Source organism: Chlamydotis macqueenii, chromosome 6, assembly GCF_036417535.1.
Source record: "Chlamydotis macqueenii isolate bChlMac1 chromosome 6, bChlMac1.mat, whole genome shotgun sequence".
Classification (NCBI taxonomy): domain Eukaryota; kingdom Metazoa; phylum Chordata; class Aves; order Otidiformes; family Otididae; genus Chlamydotis; species Chlamydotis macqueenii.
The window spans coordinates 25,323,488-25,348,182 of NC_141561.1; the positions used below are offsets into that span (position 1 = coordinate 25,323,488).

The following is a 24,695-nucleotide window of genomic DNA, read 5'->3' on the forward strand; positions in this document are numbered from 1 at the left end:
CTTTTGCTGTAATTATATTTTCATCAGTATTACAAAATATTTGTAAAGTTTTCTTCTATGCACAGTGAAGATTGAGAAACAATCCCAAAATGCAGAATTCAGACCCAAATATGGCTGTCAAATTTGGCTGTGCTTTCAGCAAAGCTTCAATTTGCACAAGTGCGTTAATGCAAGCCATCTTTTAAAATCTTACTTTCACTACTGATTTTCAGACAATGCTACTTAAAAGTGGGATTTTTTTTTTCAATTATACTTTACCAGACAGATTTGAATGTAATGTAGTACCTTCAGGTTTTTTAATTTTTTCTACTGGTGTAGGTGTTGGTTTAACTTCTGGTTTAGGCTCTTTTTCTGGTTTAGGTTCTTCTTCCTCTGATTTCTTTTTAAGAACTTTAAAAGAAAAGTAATTTCCATTTTAAAGCACAGGTACACAAAACAACAAGATAGTGAACAAGACAAAAGATTAAAAATAAATCAACAATCATGAAGAAACAGGAATGTAAAATATGCAGTTCAAAATTAATGGAAGATTTTTTGTAACTATTCAAGATACTATTCTGAAAGCCTTTTAAAATTCAAAGTTATCTAGAGCAAAAAGATGCTTTGATTTAGAGCAGTCCAGCTGAGGGGAAAGATGTCAATGTTAACTGTCTATGATAGAATAAAATTTCTTATAATATCTTATCATATTTAAGTGATGACTTACTATACATATACACTAATAACTGCGATCATAAATTATTTTGAGGGACAAAATGCAGGATTATGGATTAAACTCCTACCGAATTCAGTGACAGAGCAAGATTGAATCTTCAAGTGTTGTATTTGGAGAGCTCAAATTTATATAATATCTGTTTTTCATTTGGCTTCGTTTACTTATTTCTTTCGTGTCAGATATCAGTCTTGGATATCTAATGAGCCTGTCATCTGAAAAACTCAATATATATTTATTATGCTGTCTGAAATGTGAAGGTTGGCTGAAAAGTACATGGACATGAATCATCCCACTGTGGTATTTCAAAGAGAATTGGAATTTTTCTAAACAATAACTGAGCATAAAGTGATTCAGAAGGCTTCAGACTTTGCAGGAAAGGGGACTGATGTCCAGTAGTAAACAGGGTTCTGCAGTATGTGCAGTACTTCCAAGAAAACCATAAAAGAGAATACAGGTGCTACGTATTTGACTTTAATAACATTTAAATTGTCACTGGAAAATATTTAGGAGTTTGGAAGCTGAAGATAGTGCAAAACTATCAACTCTAGTATAGGCTTTACACGGGTTAAGAAAACAGAAGAATATTATAGGGAACCAGATTTTCAGTGTTCTGCTCTGTTTTTGTCACAGATCTTTTGGATTTGGCAGATTTTCCGGTTATCCCCACTTCATCCCTGCAACTATAAAGGCTTTCCCCAAGAAACAGACATCAAGTAGTACTTTGCTCATGTAATTTTCCATACCACAGACATAAAACTTAGAGGAATATACTGAACGATATTAACATGTTCGATTTTTTAAAACAGAGACAAGTTACTATACCTCTTTTCAAAACAACTTCTTCTTTTGGTGGAGGAGTAACTTCGGGAATTACTCTGCGAGGTTTCTTTACAAGTCCAGGCACTTAAAAGAATATTATCCCAGATTTTACTATGGGTTCGTAACAGTAGTAAATGCTAACCAACAACTAACCATTCCAAACACACAAATTAAATGCTGGTCCACTACCAAACATTAAGAGCAAAGGTAAAACTGCTGAGAATGAAGATGATCGATAGTTTTAATACTTTTTCTATATAATTGGCATACAGTTGTCATCTGAGCTTATGCAAAAGAGAAAATTTTCATAAAACTCAACAAAAGAGAAGTATAGTTTGACAAAACTATAAAGGTTATGTATTCAAAGAAAGTTATCATAGTAACATTTTTACCTCCTTTTCCTCTTTCATTACAGGCTTATGTTACATATCTATTCATCCGAACTGTCTATCTATGATGCTCATAAAGATCCATTTAGTTTAATTTCTAAATTTGACACAGCATTAAGAAGAAATATTCACTGCTTAGCTTGTCTTAAAATCCAGTACATATGAAAAATATAAGGGACTACTTTTAAAGTGGCTTGCTCAATTCATTATACATCTCCATCTCTGGAAAGTGTCCTTTCACAAAAATAAGTTACATTTCAGATACATAATAAACTAAGTATGTTTGAACAATATATTTAAATACTATATTTTTTTTTAAATTTCTCCCAAAGCAGAGAACTAAAGTGAGCATCTACACAAGTGAGAAAACATAAAAACTCTCTCACTTTTGTATGATTTTGCATCTTGCACCTCAGGAATTGCATGATGGAAGATTACAGTGGACACAAATATAACATGACCATATACATCCAAGACTGGAGTCCACTCTTCAGCATAATCTAACATAGACAGCTTTCTGATATTTCTGAACAAATTAAAGAAGAAGATACAGAGAACTACAACTCTGGGCTCACGAAGGGCTTAATTTAAGTAAGATTCTTATATTAGCTAGGTACCTTTAGCAGGTGGGGGTTCCAGTTTTGGAGGCTCTCCAGGTTTTGCAGTCACTACTTTCTTCCTCGATTCAGGAGCTTTAAAGAAAATTATTTGAATTTTACCACACATATCATTAGATTCAAAAAAGAAAAGAGCTTTCTAAAAAAGTCAAACAACTGATTTATACTATTGACATAATAGAAAGACAAGAGCTACAAAGCTAAGATCCTGGCTGATTAACTCTTTAGAAGAAGTCCGATGATCTGTAGGAAGCACAGTTGAAAACCATGTTCATGTAGGAACACTAGCAGATTATTGCTGGGGATTCTTTTCATTTGCAAGAACATATTAAAGATAGAAGAATTATGTTACGGATAAAAGAATGTGTTAACTTGGTTAAGATTTTTTTTAAAGAAATAATTTTTTTCCATAACTATTAAAAAGAACGCATGTAAACTGACTTGGCCTAACACTAGTTATAAATCATAAGGGACTGAGCATTTAGTAAGGTGTACCATTAGAGTGATAGTATATTAGAAAAGAAGAAAAAAAAGACCAAAAGTGAAATGTTTAAAAGCATGCTTTTCAAGATTCATTAGTATAATTTAAAAGGATTATATGTTTGACTTCCCACTGTTAATTGTGGCTTCAGATGATTATACCTTTAAGTAGTTCTTTTGCCAACTTAATATCTTCTGTTGGTGGAGTAGGTGGTGGTGGTTTTCGCTTTTCAGGGATCTTCTTTTCAGGTTCTGGTGCTTTAAATAACATTTGGTAGATTTAGTATAAATTTACTACCCCAGTAGTTACATGAAGAGTAATGTACAAATGTAAAGATGGTCATTTTCAATTTCCAGTGAAGCCAGTGAAAAGATCTCATTGAATTAAATGGGAGTATGAAAGAATCTTAGGCTGTTACTTTGTAGCATGCACACAATATAAATATCCAAAATTAAAAAGTATGTTAACAACATGAGAACAAAGGTGGGAAACCAAATGATGAGAAGACTTGTTGACAAGAAACAAAGTGAAAGCATTTAAAATAATTTGTATGTTGTACTTAGAATTAAGAGATTTGAACTCATTTCCAAAATATAATAACAGAGGAAGAATTACACAGAGACCTACGACACACAGGTATATGTGCGAAGCATGACAGAGCAAGAAAAAAGAATGGACAGTAATGAAAGAAAGGTGTCTGGCAGCCTCTGGGTAGGTACTTTGTATACCTTCAACTGGTAAAGCTTCTTCTACTTCTGCAATTGGAATTTCTTCTGCTTCTTCAGGCTCAACCTTCTTTATGATTTCATATTCTTTAAAGAATATTGACAACTAGTGTAAGTTTCCAATTATAAGATTGTTTCACAGAAAAAATTTTGTAGGTATTACTAAAAAGAAAGTTACTCCCACAGACAGACAAATACACGTTAGGATAAGTAATCACTCTGTATCTGTTGCAGTTAATGTATGCCTCTTTGCAGTTAATATATGCCTCTGAGAAATTATTCTCTTCCTATGTAAGAATCAATCAGGGTTGTGTGAAGGATAGTATTTTTTATGTGTACAGTATAACCTCAACATTAAATTTGTGGATGAGTCATTGTAACTGGGAAGAATAAAAACTTCATTGCTCTCAATTCATTTAAGATTATAACAGCAATATAAACACCAGGTTTTAAGAGACTAAAATTTAGTGGGAAATGATTATCATCTTAAAAAGAGACAGACAGACTGTGTTAGGAATATCCTGTGTAGGAGCACATGTCACTTGAAAATATTTAATTTTGAAAGTGATGTTTTACTTCCAAATATGAAAACATAACAGTAGATACAAGAAACATAGACTTGTATTGTCTAAAACACCAAGTGAACAATTTAAAACATTACAATGGAAAAAAAAAAAAAGTATAACATCTATTTTAAAGCTTATATTTGAAATAACAGGACAAAGGATTGTCCTTACAGTAGTAGCTATGATGGCATATACCTTCACTTGGTAGTGGTTCAGGTACTTTAGGAACAGCAACAGGAACTACCTCCTCTGGGACAGGTTCCTTGGGCAGCTCAGGCACTTTAAAAAATATTAGTTCCTTTTATTTGCATGGGTATAAATGTACATATGAAACATAAAAAAGACAAAGACATCTTGCACATGGAAAATCACAGTGAGTAACAGTGGCCATAAATATGAAAGATTGTTTGTGCTCCAAAAAGTCTTTCTGAAGGCAGTCTACACAGAACTGACACATTTTATATACTCAGTTATGAACAAAGAAAAGAGAAAAGAATAAAAACATTTCTTCTCAAGAGATGCCTCTTGGCAATATATACCTTTGGTTGGAGGAGGCTCTGGTTTCTTAAATTCTGGCTTTTTAGGTGCTGTAAGAGGCACTTTCTCTTCTGGGACACTTCGATCTGGCACTTCAGGTGCTTTAAAGATATTAGTAAATTTTCATTTTTGCGAACATTAAGATACATATATATGTACAATAGTGAAAAGCACAATGATTAAAAAGAGTAAGACATTCAAAACATGAAGAATAAAATTTTAAGTGAGACATTATTCACTAAGACACTTAAGCAATGTGCACATAAGTGAAACAAGGGAAAAAGTATTCAAAGAACAGAGAAAAGGAGAGGCTCAGTCACTGACATATGTACCTTTAACTGAAGGAATTTTATGTGTTTTAAGTACAGGCACAGGCTCTGGTATTTTTGGCACAGCCACAGGCTCTGGTTTCTTGGGCACAGCCACAGGTTTTTTTGGCACAGCCAAAGATTTCTTAGGTACTGCCACTGGCTTTGGGAGGACAACCTCTGGCACCTCCTCTTCTGGCTCTTCTTCCTCAGCCACCTCAGGCACTTTAAAGATATTAGTTCCTTTTAATTAACAGAGCTAAAGGTCTGGCACATACAGACACAACAGGACCAAATGCTGTTTTCACCCCTCCCCACAGAATACAGAAGGGCAAAGAGCGCTCAGTGCTGCAGCAACCTGCAGGGCATGGCAGGCTCTTTCAGAACACCACCGTATACCTTCAGCTGGAGGAGCTTCTGGCTCTCCAGGCTCAGCAACCGGTGCCACCTCTTCTGCTGCTTCCTCCTCCTCTTCCTCTTCTGCGACCACTGCCTCAGGCATCTCAGGCACTTCAAAGATATCAGTGTGTTTCATTTTACATTGGTGAAAACACATGCCAAGTAGGAACAAAACCCCAGGGCAACACAGACACAGAACATCACAACAGGCAGCTCAAAACCTCACGCACACGTGCAACACCATTTACCCAGCGTGCACGGCCTTGAGAGTCTCATTTTGGAAACAGAGACAGGCCAAGAGAGGGTAGGACAACGCTTAAGAAGAGAAGATTAAGTATCTTCTTTGTTAAGTTATCTGTGAAGACAAGTACCTCTGGGTGCTGGAAGCTCTGGTGCTTTGGGAATGGCCACACGTACTTTTTCCTTGTGAGTAGGTTTCCTGGGCACCTCAGGTGCTTCAAAGATATTAGTAACAGTCAGTTTTGTACAATAAACAGCAAGATGAACAACAAAACGTGAACTAGCGATGCGCTCATTAAGGTAAACCACTCTGGTTTCCCGGTATTGACCTGTGGCTGCCTCACTCACTCCCTCACACAGAAAACCACACATGGGCCCAAGCACAGTGCTGATGCCGAGTGGCTTCTGTGAGGAAAATACTTGCTGTGTTTAGGTCCTGCTCAAGGGCGAGATGTGAATTAGGAGACAGCCCCCTCTTTCCTCAGCTGCCTTCCCTCCCTGGGAGGAGAGACTGCCATTCTGAGCCCTGCTGGGATCTGACACTTCCCTGGGAGCAGCCTCAGCCCATGTCTTATCTGCTGCCTTTCCTCATGAAGCTGCTGGTGCTTTGCATTCAGCAGTGTGGGCAGTGACAGAGCGAAAAACCCAGTATTTCTCCTTTATTTCTATTTCTGTCCTTCTCCATTTCCATTCTTTGTTTATGCTTTGCATTTTGTTGGCTTCTTTTCTTATCCTAAGTATCTCTCTTGTCTCAGTTTTCATTTTCCCGTGGAAACTTCCAAATCCTGTATGGTACACGGGATTTTATGACAATTTCTTTTTTCTTTACAAACTCTAAAATTATCAGAATTTTCTTTAAACACTTGATATGCTGTCACTTGTCGCTGCTCTCATATGTGCATTTTGGGGTAAAAACTGGCTTTTCATTTTGAAAAATTAATGTCTGTCATATACACTAGCTGAGTCTGTCAAAAGAGTCATGGAGACATGCAGTGTATCAATTTAAGATAAGAAAACCCGGTAACAATCTGAAAAAATTATAATCACATTGCAAAACATAACACTTCAGTATCTGCCAATTCAGAATATGAAAACAAAACAGTAAATTCAAAATACCGTTTGGGTTGTTTGTACAAAATACTAGCTAATTGAATTCCTAACTAATATGCAGCACATAACGTAGAAATTTCAGGTAATCACAAATGGAGAGGATAACAGACATCAGAAGTAAGACAGTAAGAAATCATCTCATTCAGGCTGGTGGCAGGTACCTTGAAGTGGTGCAGGTTCTGGCTTTTTTGGAACTGTTACAGGCAAGGGCTCTTCCAGAACACCTTTCTTGGGCACCTTGGGCACTTCAAAGATATTAGTATATTTTAGTTTTGTGGGCACTACAGATGTACGTGAAACAATAAGGCAATCTAGAATACATGCATGCAGTCTTCTTTGAGGAAGTGCTGTGGTTACATTCGGTCATCAGTTATGCTTCAAACACATGGAATGACCAAGGTGTCAAATAGGTCATGCTGGAGATGGGAATTCTGTATTTAGTTTCTAAGTCAAGGTGGAAATGTAGAAAACGTATGCCCTCTTTGTAACCATTGATGAGAGACTCATTAATGGAATCCTACTGCGTTTAAGTATCATTTATGTTTCGTTCATGACTACTTTGTCATTGTAATATAAGTATTTCAGAAAAGTAACACTTGCTTTATCATGACAACTTTTTTTCTGTTAGTTATTTCCATTCTTGATGCATCCTCTTTATTTTCAATTTTCCACAGTTCCTGTCTTTTTGATTCTATTGTTTACCAAAATACATACTTCCTCTCCTCTCTTTTGGATTATACTAATGACCCTTTCATGTGCTAACAAGTTTATCAGCAGATACATCCAGTCTTCTGCTAGCAAATCTACCTCATGTATACTAGTACTAAATTAACCTTTAAAGAGGTAGAGAACTGATACTGCTGCTGCCATCCAGCAATAAGTCTATTAGGAAATTCAGGTATGCAACATTATGTTCTTTAAAGTGAAGCCTTATTTGCAGTCTTTCCTTCAGAACAACATGTTATTCTGTTTAAACTAGGTATTCAGTAAATGTTAATTCTTAAACTTTACAAATACTTCAGAAAGCTGCAGATATTTTTCAAGGCATTGAATGTAGTTCTTCTGTCATGTTTTTGACAGTCCACATCGCACTTCATATTTCTTAGGCAACTATCCCCAATAGGTCATCACCAGTAAAATCAGTTCAACTTAAGTCCAGAAAAGCATGACGTTTCTTTCTAATGATGATATTAATAGCGATGACATGTACCTTTGGCTGGCGGTGGTTCTGGCTTTTTGGGTACAGCAATGGGCGTTTTTTCTGGTGGGACAGTTTTCTTGGGCACCTTGAGCACTTGAAAGATATTATTTCCTCTTAATTTCACAGTTAAAAAAATACAAGAGATCACAAGACAACAAAATCAAAGAGTTTAGATATTTCTATCATTATAACATTCCTCTACGGCTGGTTAGTCACAAATGCAGAGACAGGCACAGTAGAAGCTACAGTAGAGGTCACATAACAAATCTTACACAAATGAAGGGATAACAAATGAAAACACTAATCAATACACTAAAATAAAAAGCAACTTGCCCCAGAAGATATACCTTTAGCTGGTGGAGCTTCTGGTTTCTTGGGCACAGACACTGGCTTTGGGAGAATGACCGCTGGCACCTCCTCTTCTGCCTTTTCCTCCTCGGCCACCTCAGGCACTTTAAAGATATTAGTTCCTTTTAATTAACAGAGCTAAAGGTCAGCATACAGCCAAATGGCAAGCACGAAAGCAGGAAAGTAAACCCTTGACAGACTAGCAGAGAGACCTCTTCAGACAACCACTCTTCCTTCACGTGGACAACTTGCAGCAAGAGCCAAAGCATGGGCTTACAACAGTGCTTGCTGACAAGCCCCACCCTCTCCTGCAGCCATGTCCTGGCACATACAGACACAACAGGACCAAATGCTGTTTTCACCCCTCCCCACAGAATACAGAAGGGCAAAGAGCGCTCAGTGCTGCAGCAACCTGCAGGGCATGGCAGGCTCTTTCAGAACACCACCGTATACCTTCAGCTGGAGGAGCTTCTGGCTCTCCAGGCTCAGCAACCGGTGCCACCTCTTCTGCTGCTTCCTCCTCCTCTTCCTCTTCTGCGACCACTGCCTCAGGCATCTCAGGCACTTCAAAGATATCAGTGTGTTTCATTTTACATTGGTGAAAACACATGCCAAGTAGGAACAAAACCCCAGGGCAACACAGACACAGAACATCACAACAGGCAGCTCAAAACCTCACGCACACGTGCAACACCATTTACCCAGCGTGCACGGCCTTGAGAGTCTCATTTTGGAAACAGAGACAGGCCAAGAGAGGGTAGGACAACGCTTAAGAAGAGAAGATTAAGTATCTTCTTTGTTAAGTTATCTGTGAAGACAAGTACCTCTGGGTGCTGGAAGCTCTGGTGCTTTGGGAATGGCCACACGTACTTTTTCCTTGTGAGTAGGTTTCCTGGGCACCTCAGGTGCTTCAAAGATATTAGTAACAGTCAGTTTTGTACAATAAACAGCAAGATGAACAACAAAACGTGAACTAGCGATGCGCTCATTAAGGTAAACCACTCTGGTTTCCCGGTATTGACCTGTGGCTGCCTCACTCACTCCCTCACACAGAAAACCACACATGGGCCCAAGCACAGTGCTGATGCCGAGTGGCTTCTGTGAGGAAAATACTTGCTGTGTTTAGGTCCTGCTCAAGGGCGAGATGTGAATTAGGAGACAGCCCCCTCTTTCCTCAGCTGCCTTCCCTCCCTGGGAGGAGAGACTGCCATTCTGAGCCCTGCTGGGATCTGACACTTCCCTGGGAGCAGCCTCAGCCCATGTCTTATCTGCTGCCTTTCCTCATGAAGCTGCTGGTGCTTTGCATTCAGCAGTGTGGGCAGTGACAGAGCGAAAAACCCAGTATTTCTCCTTTATTTCTATTTCTGTCCTTCTCCATTTCCATTCTTTGTTTATGCTTTGCATTTTGTTGGCTTCTTTTCTTATCCTAAGTATCTCTCTTGTCTCAGTTTTCATTTTCCCGTGGAAACTTCCAAATCCTGTATGGTACACGGGATTTTATGACAATTTCTTTTTTCTTTACAAACTCTAAAATTATCAGAATTTTCTTTAAACACTTGATATGCTGTCACTTGTCGCTGCTCTCATATGTGCATTTTGGGGTAAAAACTGGCTTTTCATTTTGAAAAATTAATGTCTGTCATATACACTAGCTGAGTCTGTCAAAAGAGTCATGGAGACATGCAGTGTATCAATTTAAGATAAGAAAACCCGGTAACAATCTGAAAAAATTATAATCACATTGCAAAACATAACACTTCAGTATCTGCCAATTCAGAATATGAAAACAAAACAGTAAATTCAAAATACCGTTTGGGTTGTTTGTACAAAATACTAGCTAATTGAATTCCTAACTAATATGCAGCACATAACGTAGAAATTTCAGGTAATCACAAATGGAGAGGATAACAGACATCAGAAGTAAGACAGTAAGAAATCATCTCATTCAGGCTGGTGGCAGGTACCTTGAAGTGGTGCAGGTTCTGGCTTTTTTGGAACTGTTACAGGCAAGGGCTCTTCCAGAACACCTTTCTTGGGCACCTTGGGCACTTCAAAGATATTAGTATATTTTAGTTTTGTGGGCACTACAGATGTACGTGAAACAATAAGGCAATCTAGAATACATGCATGCAGTCTTCTTTGAGGAAGTGCTGTGGTTACATTCGGTCATCAGTTATGCTTCAAACACATGGAATGACCAAGGTGTCAAATAGGTCATGCTGGAGATGGGAATTCTGTATTTAGTTTCTAAGTCAAGGTGGAAATGTAGAAAACGTATGCCCTCTTTGTAACCATTGATGAGAGACTCATTAATGGAATCCTACTGCGTTTAAGTATCATTTATGTTTCGTTCATGACTACTTTGTCATTGTAATATAAGTATTTCAGAAAAGTAACACTTGCTTTATCATGACAACTTTTTTTCTGTTAGTTATTTCCATTCTTGATGCATCCTCTTTATTTTCAATTTTCCACAGTTCCTGTCTTTTTGATTCTATTGTTTACCAAAATACATACTTCCTCTCCTCTCTTTTGGATTATACTAATGACCCTTTCATGTGCTAACAAGTTTATCAGCAGATACATCCAGTCTTCTGCTAGCAAATCTACCTCATGTATACTAGTACTAAATTAACCTTTAAAGAGGTAGAGAACTGATACTGCTGCTGCCATCCAGCAATAAGTCTATTAGGAAATTCAGGTATGCAACATTATGTTCTTTAAAGTGAAGCCTTATTTGCAGTCTTTCCTTCAGAACAACATGTTATTCTGTTTAAACTAGGTATTCAGTAAATGTTAATTCTTAAACTTTACAAATACTTCAGAAAGCTGCAGATATTTTTCAAGGCATTGAATGTAGTTCTTCTGTCATGTTTTTGACAGTCCACATCGCACTTCATATTTCTTAGGCAACTATCCCCAATAGGTCATCACCAGTAAAATCAGTTCAACTTAAGTCCAGAAAAGCATGACGTTTCTTTCTAATGATGATATTAATAGCGATGACATGTACCTTTGGCTGGCGGTGGTTCTGGCTTTTTGGGTACAGCAATGGGCGTTTTTTCTGGTGGGACAGTTTTCTTGGGCACCTTGAGCACTTGAAAGATATTATTTCCTCTTAATTTCACAGTTAAAAAAATACAAGAGATCACAAGACAACAAAATCAAAGAGTTTAGATATTTCTATCATTATAACATTCCTCTACGGCTGGTTAGTCACAAATGCAGAGACAGGCACAGTAGAAGCTACAGTAGAGGTCACATAACAAATCTTACACAAATGAAGGGATAACAAATGAAAACACTAATCAATACACTAAAATAAAAAGCAACTTGCCCCAGAAGATATACCTTTAGCTGGTGGAGCTTCTGGTTTCTTGGGCACAGACACTGGCTTTGGGAGAATGACCGCTGGCACCTCCTCTTCTGCCTTTTCCTCCTCGGCCACCTCAGGCACTTTAAAGATATTAGTTCCTTTTAATTAACAGAGCTAAAGGTCAGCATACAGCCAAATGGCAAGCACGAAAGCAGGAAAGTAAACCCTTGACAGACTAGCAGAGAGACCTCTTCAGACAACCACTCTTCCTTCACGTGGACAACTTGCAGCAAGAGCCAAAGCATGGGCTTACAACAGTGCTTGCTGACAAGCCCCACCCTCTCCTGCAGCCATGTCCTGGCACATACAGACACAACAGGACCAAATGCTGTTTTCACCCCTCCCCACAGAATACAGAAGGGCAAAGAGCGCTCAGTGCTGCAGCAACCTGCAGGGCATGGCAGGCTCTTTCAGAACACCACCGTATACCTTCAGCTGGAGGAGCTTCTGGCTCTCCAGGCTCAGCAACCGGTGCCACCTCTTCTGCTGCTTCCTCCTCCTCTTCCTCTTCTGCGACCACTGCCTCAGGCATCTCAGGCACTTCAAAGATATCAGTGTGTTTCATTTTACATTGGTGAAAACACATGCCAAGTAGGAACAAAACCCCAGGGCAACACAGACACAGAACATCACAACAGGCAGCTCAAAACCTCACGCACACGTGCAACACCATTTACCCAGCGTGCACGGCCTTGAGAGTCTCATTTTGGAAACAGAGACAGGCCAAGAGAGGGTAGGACAACGCTTAAGAAGAGAAGATTAAGTATCTTCTTTGTTAAGTTATCTGTGAAGACAAGTACCTCTGGGTGCTGGAAGCTCTGGTGCTTTGGGAATGGCCACACGTACTTTTTCCTTGTGAGTAGGTTTCCTGGGCACCTCAGGTGCTTCAAAGATATTAGTAACAGTCAGTTTTGTACAATAAACAGCAAGATGAACAACAAAACGTGAACTAGCGATGCGCTCATTAAGGTAAACCACTCTGGTTTCCCGGTATTGACCTGTGGCTGCCTCACTCACTCCCTCACACAGAAAACCACACATGGGCCCAAGCACAGTGCTGATGCCGAGTGGCTTCTGTGAGGAAAATACTTGCTGTGTTTAGGTCCTGCTCAAGGGCGAGATGTGAATTAGGAGACAGCCCCCTCTTTCCTCAGCTGCCTTCCCTCCCTGGGAGGAGAGACTGCCATTCTGAGCCCTGCTAGGATCTGACACTTCCCTGGGAGCAGCCTCAGCCCATGTCTTATCTGCTGCCTTTCCTCATGAAGCTGCTGGTGCTTTGCATTCAGCAGTGTGGGCAGTGACAGAGCGAAGAACAGAAAACCCATCATCATTACGCTTTATCTCCTCTATTTCTCTTTTGTTTTTTTTTCATCCCTTTTGCAGTATAAGCATGTGGGGGGCTTTTAACTTTGTGAGGTTTCAGGTCTTCTATAATCCTGTCCTTAGAGATTGTATTTGGCGAGGGTAAAAGGGCTACCTGCAGAGTGAGCAAGTTTCCTTGTTCTCCTTCTTTGTGTGATGCAGAATTGTTCTGCACAAATACAGAAGATCTGATGGTCTTGCACCTATTAATTACATGTAATCTGATTGTAGACTTGCAGAACCCACTTTCTTGGGTTCCCATGGGCTTATGATCAGAATAAGTTACATCAATTTATGACTACAGCCATATGTGTTTCTCATATGAAATCTGAACACAGAATGAAGACCATCCTCACCTGCCATGCATTTCAAGAACCACTGCATTTATTAATGAGTTCAGAGAATCTGTTATTTGAGATCTAGGGCCAGGTCACATATGCTCGAATCTTAAAATATCAGTGTCATATTTAGGTATGTCTCTCTTTTTACTTTGGGACTTCTTTTCCCATAGCAACTTCGGTTCTTTCACAGTCCATTTAACCTGGCTTTTCTCCTTCTCTCTGAAGTATTCAGTTTTTATGTGGTTTTTTTTTTAGATTGTTTTTCTGGTTTTTTAATATTGCTGTGTCATGACTGTGTCTGGTTGTTACTATCAAACAGTAGGAAAGGGTTGCCAGTTGGCAATGGTTAAAGGGTAAAAAGTGGCTTTGGGTAAAAAAGCCATTTATATTACTTGAGATTCTTGGCAAAATGATAAAGACAGACTTTTATATTACAAATTCAAATTAGAATTCTCTTTCCTATGTATATTGTCAATTTCGATATATAAAATTTTTTATTCTGAACACATATAAAGGAGATTGAGGGAGTCCTTCGTGTTCCCTATGAATTTGTCATTCTAACAACAGAATGTCTACACAGCACAAAATGTAGAAATTTCAGGTAATCACAAACGGAGAGGATAACAGACATCAGAAGTAAGACAGTAAGAAATCATCTCATTCAGGCTGGCGGCAGGTACCTTGAAGTGGTGCAGGTTCTGGCTTTTTTGGAACTGTTACAGGCAAGGGCTCTTCCAGAACACCTTTCTTGGGCACCTTGGGCACTTCAAAGATATTAGTATATTTTAGTTTTGTGGGCACTACAGATGTACGTGAAACAATAAGGCAATCTAGAATACATGCATGCAGTCTTCTTTGAGGAAGTGCTGTGGTTACATTCGGTCATCAGTTATGCTTCAAACACATGGAATGACCAAGGTGTCAAATAGGTCATGCTGGAGATGGGAATTCTGTATTTAGTTTCTAAGTCAAGGTGGAAATGTAGAAAACGTATGCCCTCTTTGTAACCATTGATGAGAGACTCATTAATGGAATCCTACTGCGTTTAAGTATCATTTATGTTTCGTTCATGACTACTTTGTCATTGTAATATAAGTATTTCAGAAAAGTAACACTTGCTTTATCATGACAACTTTTTTTCTGTTAGTTATTTCCATTCTTGATGCATCCTCTTTATTTTCAATTTTCCACAGTTCCTGTCTTTTTGATTCTATTGTTTACCAAAATACATACTTCCTCTCCTCTCTTTTGGATTATACTAATGACCCTTTCATGTGCTAACAAGTTTATCAGCAGATACATCCAGTCTTCTGCTAGCAAATCTACCTCATGTATACTAGTACTAAATTAACCTTTAAAGAGGTAGAGAACTGATACTGCTGCTGCCATCCAGCAATAAGTCTATTAGGAAATTCAGGTATGCAACATTATGTTCTTTAAAGTGAAGCCTTATTTGCAGTCTTTCCTTCAGAACAACATGTTATTCTGTTTAAACTAGGTATTCAGTAAATGTTAATTCTTAAACTTTACAAATACTTCAGAAAGCTGCAGATATTTTTCAAGGCATTGAATGTAGTTCTTCTGTCATGTTTTTGACAGTCCACATCGCACTTCATATTTCTTAGGCAACTATCCCCAATAGGTCATCACCAGTAAAATCAGTTCAACTTAAGTCCAGAAAAGCATGACGTTTCTTTCTAATGATGATATTAATAGTGATGACATGTACCTTTGGCTGGCGGTGGTTCTGGCTTTTTGGGTACAGCAATGGGCGTTTTTTCTGGTGGGACAGTTTTCTTGGGCACCTTGAGCACTTGAAAGATATTATTTCCTCTTAATTTCACAGTTAAAAAAATACAAGAGATCACAAGACAACAAAATCAAAGAGTTTAGATATTTCTATCATTATAACATTCCTCTACGGCTGGTTAGTCACAAATGCAGAGACAGGCACAGTAGAAGCTACAGTAGAGGTCACATAACAAATCTTACACAAATGAAGGGATAACAAATGAAAACACTAATCAATACACTAAAATAAAAAGCAACTTGCCCCAGAAGATATACCTTTAGCTGGTGGAGCTTCTGGTTTCTTGGGCACAGACACTGGCTTTGGGAGAATGACCGCTGGCACCTCCTCTTCTGCCTTTTCCTCCTCGGCCACCTCAGGCACTTTAAAGATATTAGTTCCTTTTAATTAACAGAGCTAAAGGTCAGCATACAGCCAAATGGCAAGCACGAAAGCAGGAAAGTAAACCCTTGACAGACTAGCAGAGAGACCTCTTCAGACAACCACTCTTCCTTCACGTGGACAACTTGCAGCAAGAGCCAAAGCATGGGCTTACAACAGTGCTTGCTGACAAGCCCCACCCTCTCCTGCAGCCATGTCCTGGCACATACAGACACAACAGGACCAAATGCTGTTTTCACCCCTCCCCACAGAATACAGAAGGGCAAAGAGCGCTCAGTGCTGCAGCAACCTGCAGGGCATGGCAGGCTCTTTCAGAACACCACCGTATACCTTCAGCTGGAGGAGCTTCTGGCTCTCCAGGCTCAGCAACCGGTGCCACCTCTTCTGCTGCTTCCTCCTCCTCTTCCTCTTCTGCGACCACTGCCTCAGGCATCTCAGGCACTTCAAAGATATCAGTGTGTTTCATTTTACATTGGTGAAAACACATGCCAAGTAGGAACAAAACCCCAGGGCAACACAGACACAGAACATCACAACAGGCAGCTCAAAACCTCACGCACACGTGCAACACCATTTACCCAGCGTGCACGGCCTTGAGAGTCTCATTTTGGAAACAGAGACAGGCCAAGAGAGGGTAGGACAACGCTTAAGAAGAGAAGATTAAGTATCTTCTTTGTTAAGTTATCTGTGAAGACAAGTACCTCTGGGTGCTGGAAGCTCTGGTGCTTTGGGAATGGCCACACGTACTTTTTCCTTGTGAGTAGGTTTCCTGGGCACCTCAGGTGCTTCAAAGATATTAGTAACAGTCAGTTTTGTACAATAAACAGCAAGATGAACAACAAAACGTGAACTAGCGATGCGCTCATTAAGGTAAACCACTCTGGTTTCCCGGTATTGACCTGTGGCTGCCTCACTCACTCCCTCACACAGAAAACCACATATGGGCCCAAGCACAGTGGTGATGCCGAGTGGCTTCTGTGAGGAAAATACTTGCTGTGTTTAGGTCCTGCTCAAGGGCGAGATGTGAATTAGGAGACAGCCCCCTCTTTCCTCAGCTGCCTTCCCTCCCTGGGAGGAGAGACTGCCATTCTGAGCCCTGCTGGGATCTGACACTTCCCTGGGAGCAGCCTCAGCCCATGTCTTATCTGCTGCCTTTCCTCATGAAGCTGCTGGTGCTTTGCATTCAGCAGTGTGGGCAGTGACAGAGCGAAGAACAGAAAACCCATCATCATTACGCTTTATCTCCTCTATTTCTCTTTTGTTTTTTTTTCATCCCTTTGGCAGTATAAGCATGTGGGGGGCTTTTAACTTTGTGAGGTTTCAGGTCTTCTATAATCCTGTCCTTAGAGATTCTGTTTCTGAGTCAAGGTGGAAATGTAGAAAATGTAACCATTGATGAGAGACTTATTTATGGAATCCTACTGTGTTTGAGTATCAGTCATGTATCATTCATGACTTTGTGTTCTGTGCTGGTTTTGGCAATCACTATCATCTTTTTTTACCTGTGACTTGGATGTTATAAATGTTTTTATCCTTTAAGTTGTCTTCACCTTTCTTTTTCTTTTTTTGTCTGTTTCCTCTCTTTTTTTTTGCCTTGCACATTCTTTCCTGTAACAGCTCTGGCTTCCTTTCTTATCAACAGATGTTGCTTATAACTGTTGCCTGTTATATCATTTAAATTATTTAAATGCTTTAAATATCATCACTGTGATGTGGCACTTCACTTGAGGAATGTAACTGTATTTCAGATGAAGATAATCTGGTGGTAGAGGGAACATTTACTTCTCTGGCCAGTGCTTGGGACTTTCTAAGGGAAATGAAATTATGCAGCACTGCATGAGTCTATAGTGTGTACAGTTTTAGAGTATCTTAAGTAATTTTTTAGTATTTCATTTATAAAGACTCTCATCCTGATTACTCTGAGAAAATAAATGCCTCTTATGAGGCTCAGTGAATTAAGTGTTCATAGGAACTTTTCAACTCTTTAGTGCATTCATACAATGTAATAACAAATCACAGAGTGGAGAATGTTGACATATGACTAAAACACAGGCAAATTATAATTAATAGTTTAAAGAAAAGATTCTGCTCCATGATGCTACCCATGCCTACACAAAATGTTTGCAATTATTTTATTCTTTGTGCAGAAACTGCTACTCCTTCAGTTTCTGCTTATTTTGTCCTTTCTTGTAATATCATAGAATAATTCAGGTTGGAAAGACCTTTAAGATCATCGAGTCCAACCGTAAACCTAACAGTGCCAAGTCCCACTAAACCAAGTACTAAACCATCCCTACTAAAAATGTGAACAGCAGTTCGTTGTCTTGTCAGTATCCATAAAATTTTGGCATTTATTGGTAGGCAGCGGTTCATCATACCTGCTTGATCTATTGCTACAGCCTAAGAAATTGAGTCTTACCTCCTGAACTTTTTAAATATGCAAAAAAACCACCCAGTATAATGAAGTTTGGATGGTTTTAGTTGAGGAAACATTTGACACCACTGCACAGCAACTCACACTTAGTACATCTCTCTCACATTTTAGATATCAGAGTATATACAGTGAAAGATCAAATGAAAACAAGATTAATTAAAAAAAAACCCAACCCTTCCTTATGATGATAATCATGGTGGCATGTACCTTTAGCAAGTGGAGCTCCTGTTTTTTTAGGTACAGCAATGGGCACTTTCTCCTCTGGGACAGCCCTCTCAGGCATCTCAGACACTTCAAAGATATTAGTACATCTCATTTTACAGTTACAATACAACTGAACATAAGTACAGAGACTGAAACACAGACGACAATAGAAATGTTCTGAAGTAACAATTTGCACACACTCATAGTGTTATTTGTTTAGCAAGCATCATTTAAAACCTCAGATTCAAAACAACAGACAGAACAAAAGAGGTTAAGACAATACTTAAGAAGATTAGGTGTGTTTATCATGTATTTGTGATAACATGTACCTCTGGCTGATGGAGGTTCTGATTTTTCAGGAACAGCTGCAGGAATTTTGTCTTCTCGGACAGCCTTTTTGGGCATTGCAGGCTCTTTAAAGATATTAGTATCTTTTAGTTACGTGTATTAAGCTTTAAAACAAGCAGTGAAAGATAGTATACTCAAGAAAAGAAAAAGAGATCCTATTCATAAGAGGTACCTTTAGACTGTGGAGCTGCTTGTTTTTCAGGTGTAGCAACACTCTCTTGCTTTTTGGCCAGCTTGGCTGGTGGTGGTTCCTCAGGTTCCAAAACAGGCTCTGGTTCTGTGTGTGCCACTTCAGGCTTTGGTTTTTGAAATACTGTAGGAGGCTCTGGCTTTTGGAGTGCTAAAATGGGTTCTTGTTCTTCAGGCACCACAACAGGTTCTGGCTTGCATGGTGCCACAACATGCTCTGATTTTTGGGACACTGCGATACGCACTGATTTTTTGAAATCTGCAACAAACTCTGTTTCTTCAGGTGCTACAAGCAGCTCTGTTTTATAGGGTGGCACAAAAGGTTTTGTTTTGCGAGGCACCACAACACGCTCTGATTTTTGGAGAGATGCAACTGTCTGTAACTCCTCAAGTATGACAGTGAGCTCAGGTTCCTCAGGGGCCATGAATGGCTTTAGTTTTTGGGGTTCCACAACAGGCTTTTGTTCTGAGGGCATCACACCTTGTTTTAGCTTTTGGGGTGGCACATCAAGCTTGGGTTCTTGAGGTAGAACAACAAACTCTGGTTTCTCAGGCACTACAACATGCTCTGGTTTTCGGGGTTCCACAACAGGCTTTTGTTCTGAGGGCATCACACCTTGCTTTAGCTTTTGGGGTGGCACATCAAGCTTGGGTTCTTGAGGTAGAACAACAAACTCTGGTTTCTCAGGCACTACAACATGCTCTGGTTTTCGGGGTTCCACAACAGGCCTTTGTTTTGTGGGCATCACACCTTGCTTTAGCTTTTGGGGTGGCACATCAAGCTTGGGTTCTTGAGGTAGAACAACAAACTCTGGTTTCTCAGGCACTACAACATGCTCTGGTTTTCGGGGTTCCACAACAGGCCTTTGTTTTGTGGGCATCACACCTTGCTTTAGCTTTTGGGGTGGCACATCAAGCTTGGGTTCCTCAGGTAGAACAGAAAACTCTTGTTTCTCAGGCACTACAACATGCTCTGGTTTTTGAGATGCCACAACAGATTCTGGTTTGTGGGGTGAAAAAATGATCTCAGGCTCCTCAGATTCCACAATATGCTCTAATTTTTGGGGTGCCACAACAGGCTTTTGTTTTCGGACCACTCTAACAGATTCCGGTTCTTGAGGTTCCACCTCTTCAGGCTTTGGTTTTGGGGGTCCTGCAATGGTCTTTGGTTTTTGGGAAACTGGAACAGGCACTTTCTTTTCTGGGAAAGTTGTCTTGGCCACTTTATGTACATAAAAGATATTAGTTCTAAATGTAACAACTGCACAATCATGCCAAATTTAAGTGAATTATAAAACATAAACACACAACTGTTTTAAAATATTAAAAACATATCAGGTATTGATCATTTATGTTGGCCTTTTTAAGGATGAATATACCACATTGTGGCTTTTCTCCCTTTTCTCTCAAATGTACACATCTCCCCTCCCCCCAAGACTCATACTCCCATATGCAAATGCACACATGCACTTATAGTGTAAATTAATCTATAAGTAAAATCAATTGTAATTATAAACAGAATGGACATAACAAAAGATATTAATAACATTGCAGGTAATAAGCTGAAGACTCAAGAATTATCAGTGATGGCATCTAGTTTTTCTTGGTGGAGCTTCTGGTATTTCAAGTACATCGATGTCTTCTGCTCTGAGCTACTAAAATGGGTATTTTCTTTTCTTCTACTGTTATCATGTAAAAGATATTAGTTGTGGTTATTTTCATGAACTCAAGTGGGCAGAATAGTAAGAATAATCCAAAATAGTAAGAAGAATTGAAGTATGAAATACAGGCAATTCAGGCATCCGAGATTTGTCACTATTCTTCAAACAGACCCACATGTGTCTGTTTCATACCCATATGCAGATAGATAGAACAAGTATAATTTAGAATCTCAGAAAACAGAACCCCTGGAAAATTACAATATTAAAGAAAAGAGGAAAAATATTGCTTTTGTTGTTTTATTAGTTTTGAGATTTACCTTTTTCTGGTAGAGGTTCTGGTTCTTCAGGTGTAGGCTCTGGTTCTGGTTCTTTAGGCACAACCTCAGGTTCTGGTATTTTAGGCACAGGTATTTTCTTTTCTGGAACAACTTTCTTCGACACCTCAGGTTCTTTAAAGATATTTATTTGTTTTACTTTCAAGGAATTTGAAAAATAGGAATTAAAAAGGCAACAATAGCTCCAAGGTGAAAATTATCAAATAGCATGAGAAAAAAAAATACCCCTTATAAATAGGCTTTGTTTTTTTCATATTGCTTGATGTACACCATTAATAGCCACTGTAGCTTACTGGGAGCTATTCACAAGTGAAGACGACAACACAATCTGTAACATTTATAAATATTAGAATATAAAAAAGAAGATGACACAAGCTTAAAAAATATAATATTTAGAGGAACAGATAAAAAATTATTGCAATTTTATCAGTATGGAACATGTACCTTTGGGAGGTGGTGGTTCTGGTTTTTTAGGAACTTCAATGCGTACTTTTTCTTCTGAAATCATCTTCTTGGGCACTTCAGGCACTTTAAAGAAAGTAATTAATTTTATTTGTGTGAAATTCAAACATATGTCTGCAGTGTTAAGACACTAAGAAAAACTAAAACTCAGGGACATCAAAAGCATCAGTGGTTTTGGATGTGAATATCAACTTTTTGTCTTGCCTACAGAAAATTCTCTTTGATGTCTCACTGGGATTCAGATGCAAAATCTACAATTTCAATAATGAAAATATTTTATAGAACATTTATAGTAAAAGTAAATTGCCAATATGTTACAATGGTACCCTAGACAATGAAGGTTGGTTTTTTTCCCCCCCATTAATTGTGTAGAGCAGTTACCTTTAGGTTTTGGAGGTTCTGGTTTCTTTGGTACTTTAACTGAAACCTCTTCTGGGACTGCTTTCTTTGGTACCTCAGGGACTTAAAAAATATTAATAACTTTTACTGTAAGAATTTCATGAACAACATTAAAGCATAACAGCAGAACAAATATCAGTGAGAACACTGATTACCAAGATCTATTTTTTTTCACACAAAACATTTCTGCACTAGAAAAAACATTTGAAAACAGAAGAAAATTCTAACAGAGGTCTTGGGTACTGCCTTCTATAGTGTTAAAACAACTATAGCTTTTTGATTATGATAAAATTGTCATAATGACAAGTACCTTTAGCTGGTGGAATTGCTGGTTTTTCAGGTTCCACAACTGGTATTTTCTCCTCTGGGACTTTCTTGGGCACTTCTGGCACTTTGAAATTAATAATTATGTTAATACTAAGAATTTAAAGAAATTTAAATAGCATTGAAGTGGAAAAAGAAACAAACAAAAGGACACCAGGTAACACCAATTAAACTTAATACCCTTTACCAAATAGGCTTTTTGCTCTCTATCTTGATCAAGAGTCATTTGAGAGAAGTAAAGAAGTTGCTCCCAAAAATGAAATGCAAAAAAATCACTGTTTATAAGATAGAAAGACAGAGAAATAGTATAAAAAATATCTTATCAGTGAAAGTAAGACAAATTATTGTCATGGTTTTATTTATGACAAGTGGTACTTCTGGCTTTTTAGGCACAGAAACTGATTTTCTCTTCTACAACTATTTTCTTGGGTGCTTCAGGCACTTTAAGGAAAGATATTATTTTCAGTTATTATATTGAATTTAACAGCTATTTTCAAAACTTTTCAGTAGAAATTGCGAAGTAGAGAGGTTCTTAATGGAGCCATTGGTTTGACATGTTTATTGACTTAAGGGTTTTTTTCTGTTCCTGTAAAGTCTGAGGAAAGACCTCAGTGTCTTTTGGAGTTTCTTCTCCTTCTACATGACATTATTTTTCCATTTTATTCAACTGCCTCCCAAATCTTCATTTGACTAAGGCTGCCATTCTGTATGCCTTGTCACATTCTTCTATGCACAGTGACTTCTTGGTATCAATTTTTCATTTATGCATGGACAGTTTTCTCTTGTGTTATTCTACACTTTGAAGTTATTAAACTCTCTTTTGGGGCTAATTTTTCATTGTTAGTCAGGAGTATTTCAGATCACAGTAGCCCTGTTTTCTCTTTAAGATTTCTGCTGTGGTTCACAAATATCAGCCTTGTCTCTGCCCAGCCACATCAGTGTTTCCAACACAGTCATAGTCTGATTACAGCTGTGATTCAAAAAGAAGGATTTTCAAAATAATAGCATATATAGAACTGCAGGTACAGAAAATAAAAGTAATAGGACAATGCAAACAATCAATCAAAAACCTAATCTGCACAACCAAGGCAGAGCTTTTTTTTCTCTTCCAAACTTTAGTTATCTGTAGTGCAACATACCTTTGGCTGGTGGTGGTTCCGGTTTTCTAGGCACAGCAATGGGTACCTTCTCTTCTGGAATTTTCTTCAGCACCTCTGGCACTTGAAAGAAAACAGCATTCATTTTTGTTACATTTAAGGCATTTAAAAACAACTAGATTAAGAATAAGGAGTGTCACAAGAAGAATATCAAAAAGAAATGTAAGATCTGATATAAGAAGAGATATGTCACACAAAAAAAATGTTGCATACTATTACATACTACTAGGATTTTTTTATAAGTGAGAAATAAAGGGTAATTTTTTCTTTTACTGTAAACCCTACTGCCCAAGAGAAAGAGAAGTCTTCTCCTCAGAATCGCCTTTATTGACATAAAAGCTTTAGGTAGTATTACTCTTGCCTTTTTAGGCACAGCATCATTTACTTTCTCTTCTGAGACAGGTTTCTTAGGTACCCTTGACACTTCAAAGATATTAGTATACATTTAAGAATTACAAAAATTAAACACACAATACAGAGAAATAAGACAAAACAAGTGCATGTATAAGGATATTCTGACAACAGTTGCATGTTCTGAAAAGTCTCCGTGGTTCTATTCCCCTGGCAGTTTGAAGGGACTTTGTTGGGGATCTTTTGTCATGCAGTGGTAACATACCACACAAACTGCTGGTTCAGACAGACTTCTAAAATATCTGAAGGAATTGTACCAACTGGTTTCTGTGCCTAATGCTATTTCCATTCAAAATTAAATCAGTTGACCCCTAAGTTTAACAAGAGCAATGTGAAAGAGGAAGCGTATATAGTTCTTGCTTGAGTATCGATAGAATTTTTGAGGCTGTTTACAGTACCTATAAACACCCATGAATTGAAGATTTTTGTCCTGAAATCTCACTGTGTGTTGACTCAGTTAATTTTCCTTATATTTATTCCCTTTGACTAGTTTCTGATACAATTTCTCTGCCATCAGAATGGATTACTTTGGACAGAAGAAATAGACATACTCAACTAATTTTGATGATTTAACAACAACAAAACAAGGGGCAGAGGAAACTTGAAGAAAAAGGAGAAGGAAAGGATATGTTGACCTATACCTTTGGCAGATGGAATTTCTGGCTTTTTAGGCAGAGGGACAGATTTCTCTTCAGGAATAGTTAGTTACCTTGGGGAATTAAGGCACTTGAAAGATATTGACTGATTTTAACTTACTTTTGTGATATAAAGATGAGTTGAGAAATAAGAAAATGGACATATACAACATAAACGGAACGGAAAATTTGACACAAGTGGACCATGAACCATTCAATCAGAAATTATATAAGAAACAGAAAAGATGTTAGCAAAAGACCTCAGTTCTGTTAGGACTATCAAAGTACCTTTAGATGGTGGAGATTCTGGTCTTTTAGGGACAGGAGTAGGTTCTGGTTTTTTAGGCACAGCAATAGACACTTTTTCTTCTGGAACAGCTTTCTTAACAACTGTGGGCACTTTAAAGATAG

At 38.4% G+C, this 24,695-nt stretch overlaps 1 protein-coding gene across 27 annotated transcripts in view; it reads right to left on the reverse strand.

Annotated features, from left to right (window-relative positions):
- The window catches only part of TTN (titin), a 249,366-nt gene that overhangs the window by 105,053 nt on the left and 119,618 nt on the right, over window positions 1-24,695 (reverse strand). For 18 of the 27 annotated variants that reach the window (XM_086750513.1, XM_086750508.1, XM_086750509.1 and 15 more), the window contains 24 exons: window positions 24,573-24,683; window positions 23,221-23,301; window positions 22,068-22,148; window positions 21,740-21,820; window positions 21,341-21,424; window positions 20,879-21,010; window positions 16,056-16,166; window positions 15,602-15,706; window positions 15,264-15,347; window positions 14,215-14,298; window positions 12,632-12,715; window positions 12,261-12,371; window positions 11,807-11,911; window positions 11,469-11,552; window positions 10,420-10,503; window positions 9,280-9,363; window positions 8,909-9,019; window positions 8,455-8,559; window positions 8,117-8,200; window positions 7,068-7,151; window positions 3,183-3,278; window positions 2,541-2,615; window positions 1,538-1,618; window positions 286-390 (listed from right to left, as the gene is read on the reverse strand). In XM_086750513.1, coding sequence (XP_086606639.1) covers window positions 286-390; window positions 1,538-1,618; window positions 2,541-2,615; window positions 3,183-3,278; window positions 7,068-7,151; window positions 8,117-8,200; window positions 8,455-8,559; window positions 8,909-9,019; window positions 9,280-9,363; window positions 10,420-10,503; window positions 11,469-11,552; window positions 11,807-11,911; window positions 12,261-12,371; window positions 12,632-12,715; window positions 14,215-14,298; window positions 15,264-15,347; window positions 15,602-15,706; window positions 16,056-16,166; window positions 20,879-21,010; window positions 21,341-21,424; window positions 21,740-21,820; window positions 22,068-22,148; window positions 23,221-23,301; window positions 24,573-24,683 — 2,247 coding nt within the window. The remainder of the gene's footprint in view (window positions 1-285; window positions 391-1,537; window positions 1,619-2,540; window positions 2,616-3,182; window positions 3,279-7,067; window positions 7,152-8,116; window positions 8,201-8,454; window positions 8,560-8,908; window positions 9,020-9,279; window positions 9,364-10,419; window positions 10,504-11,468; window positions 11,553-11,806; window positions 11,912-12,260; window positions 12,372-12,631; window positions 12,716-14,214; window positions 14,299-15,263; window positions 15,348-15,601; window positions 15,707-16,055; window positions 16,167-20,878; window positions 21,011-21,340; window positions 21,425-21,739; window positions 21,821-22,067; window positions 22,149-23,220; window positions 23,302-24,572; window positions 24,684-24,695) is intronic. The other 9 variants (XM_086750517.1, XM_086750516.1, XM_086750515.1 and 6 more) reach the window with 6 other exon arrangements.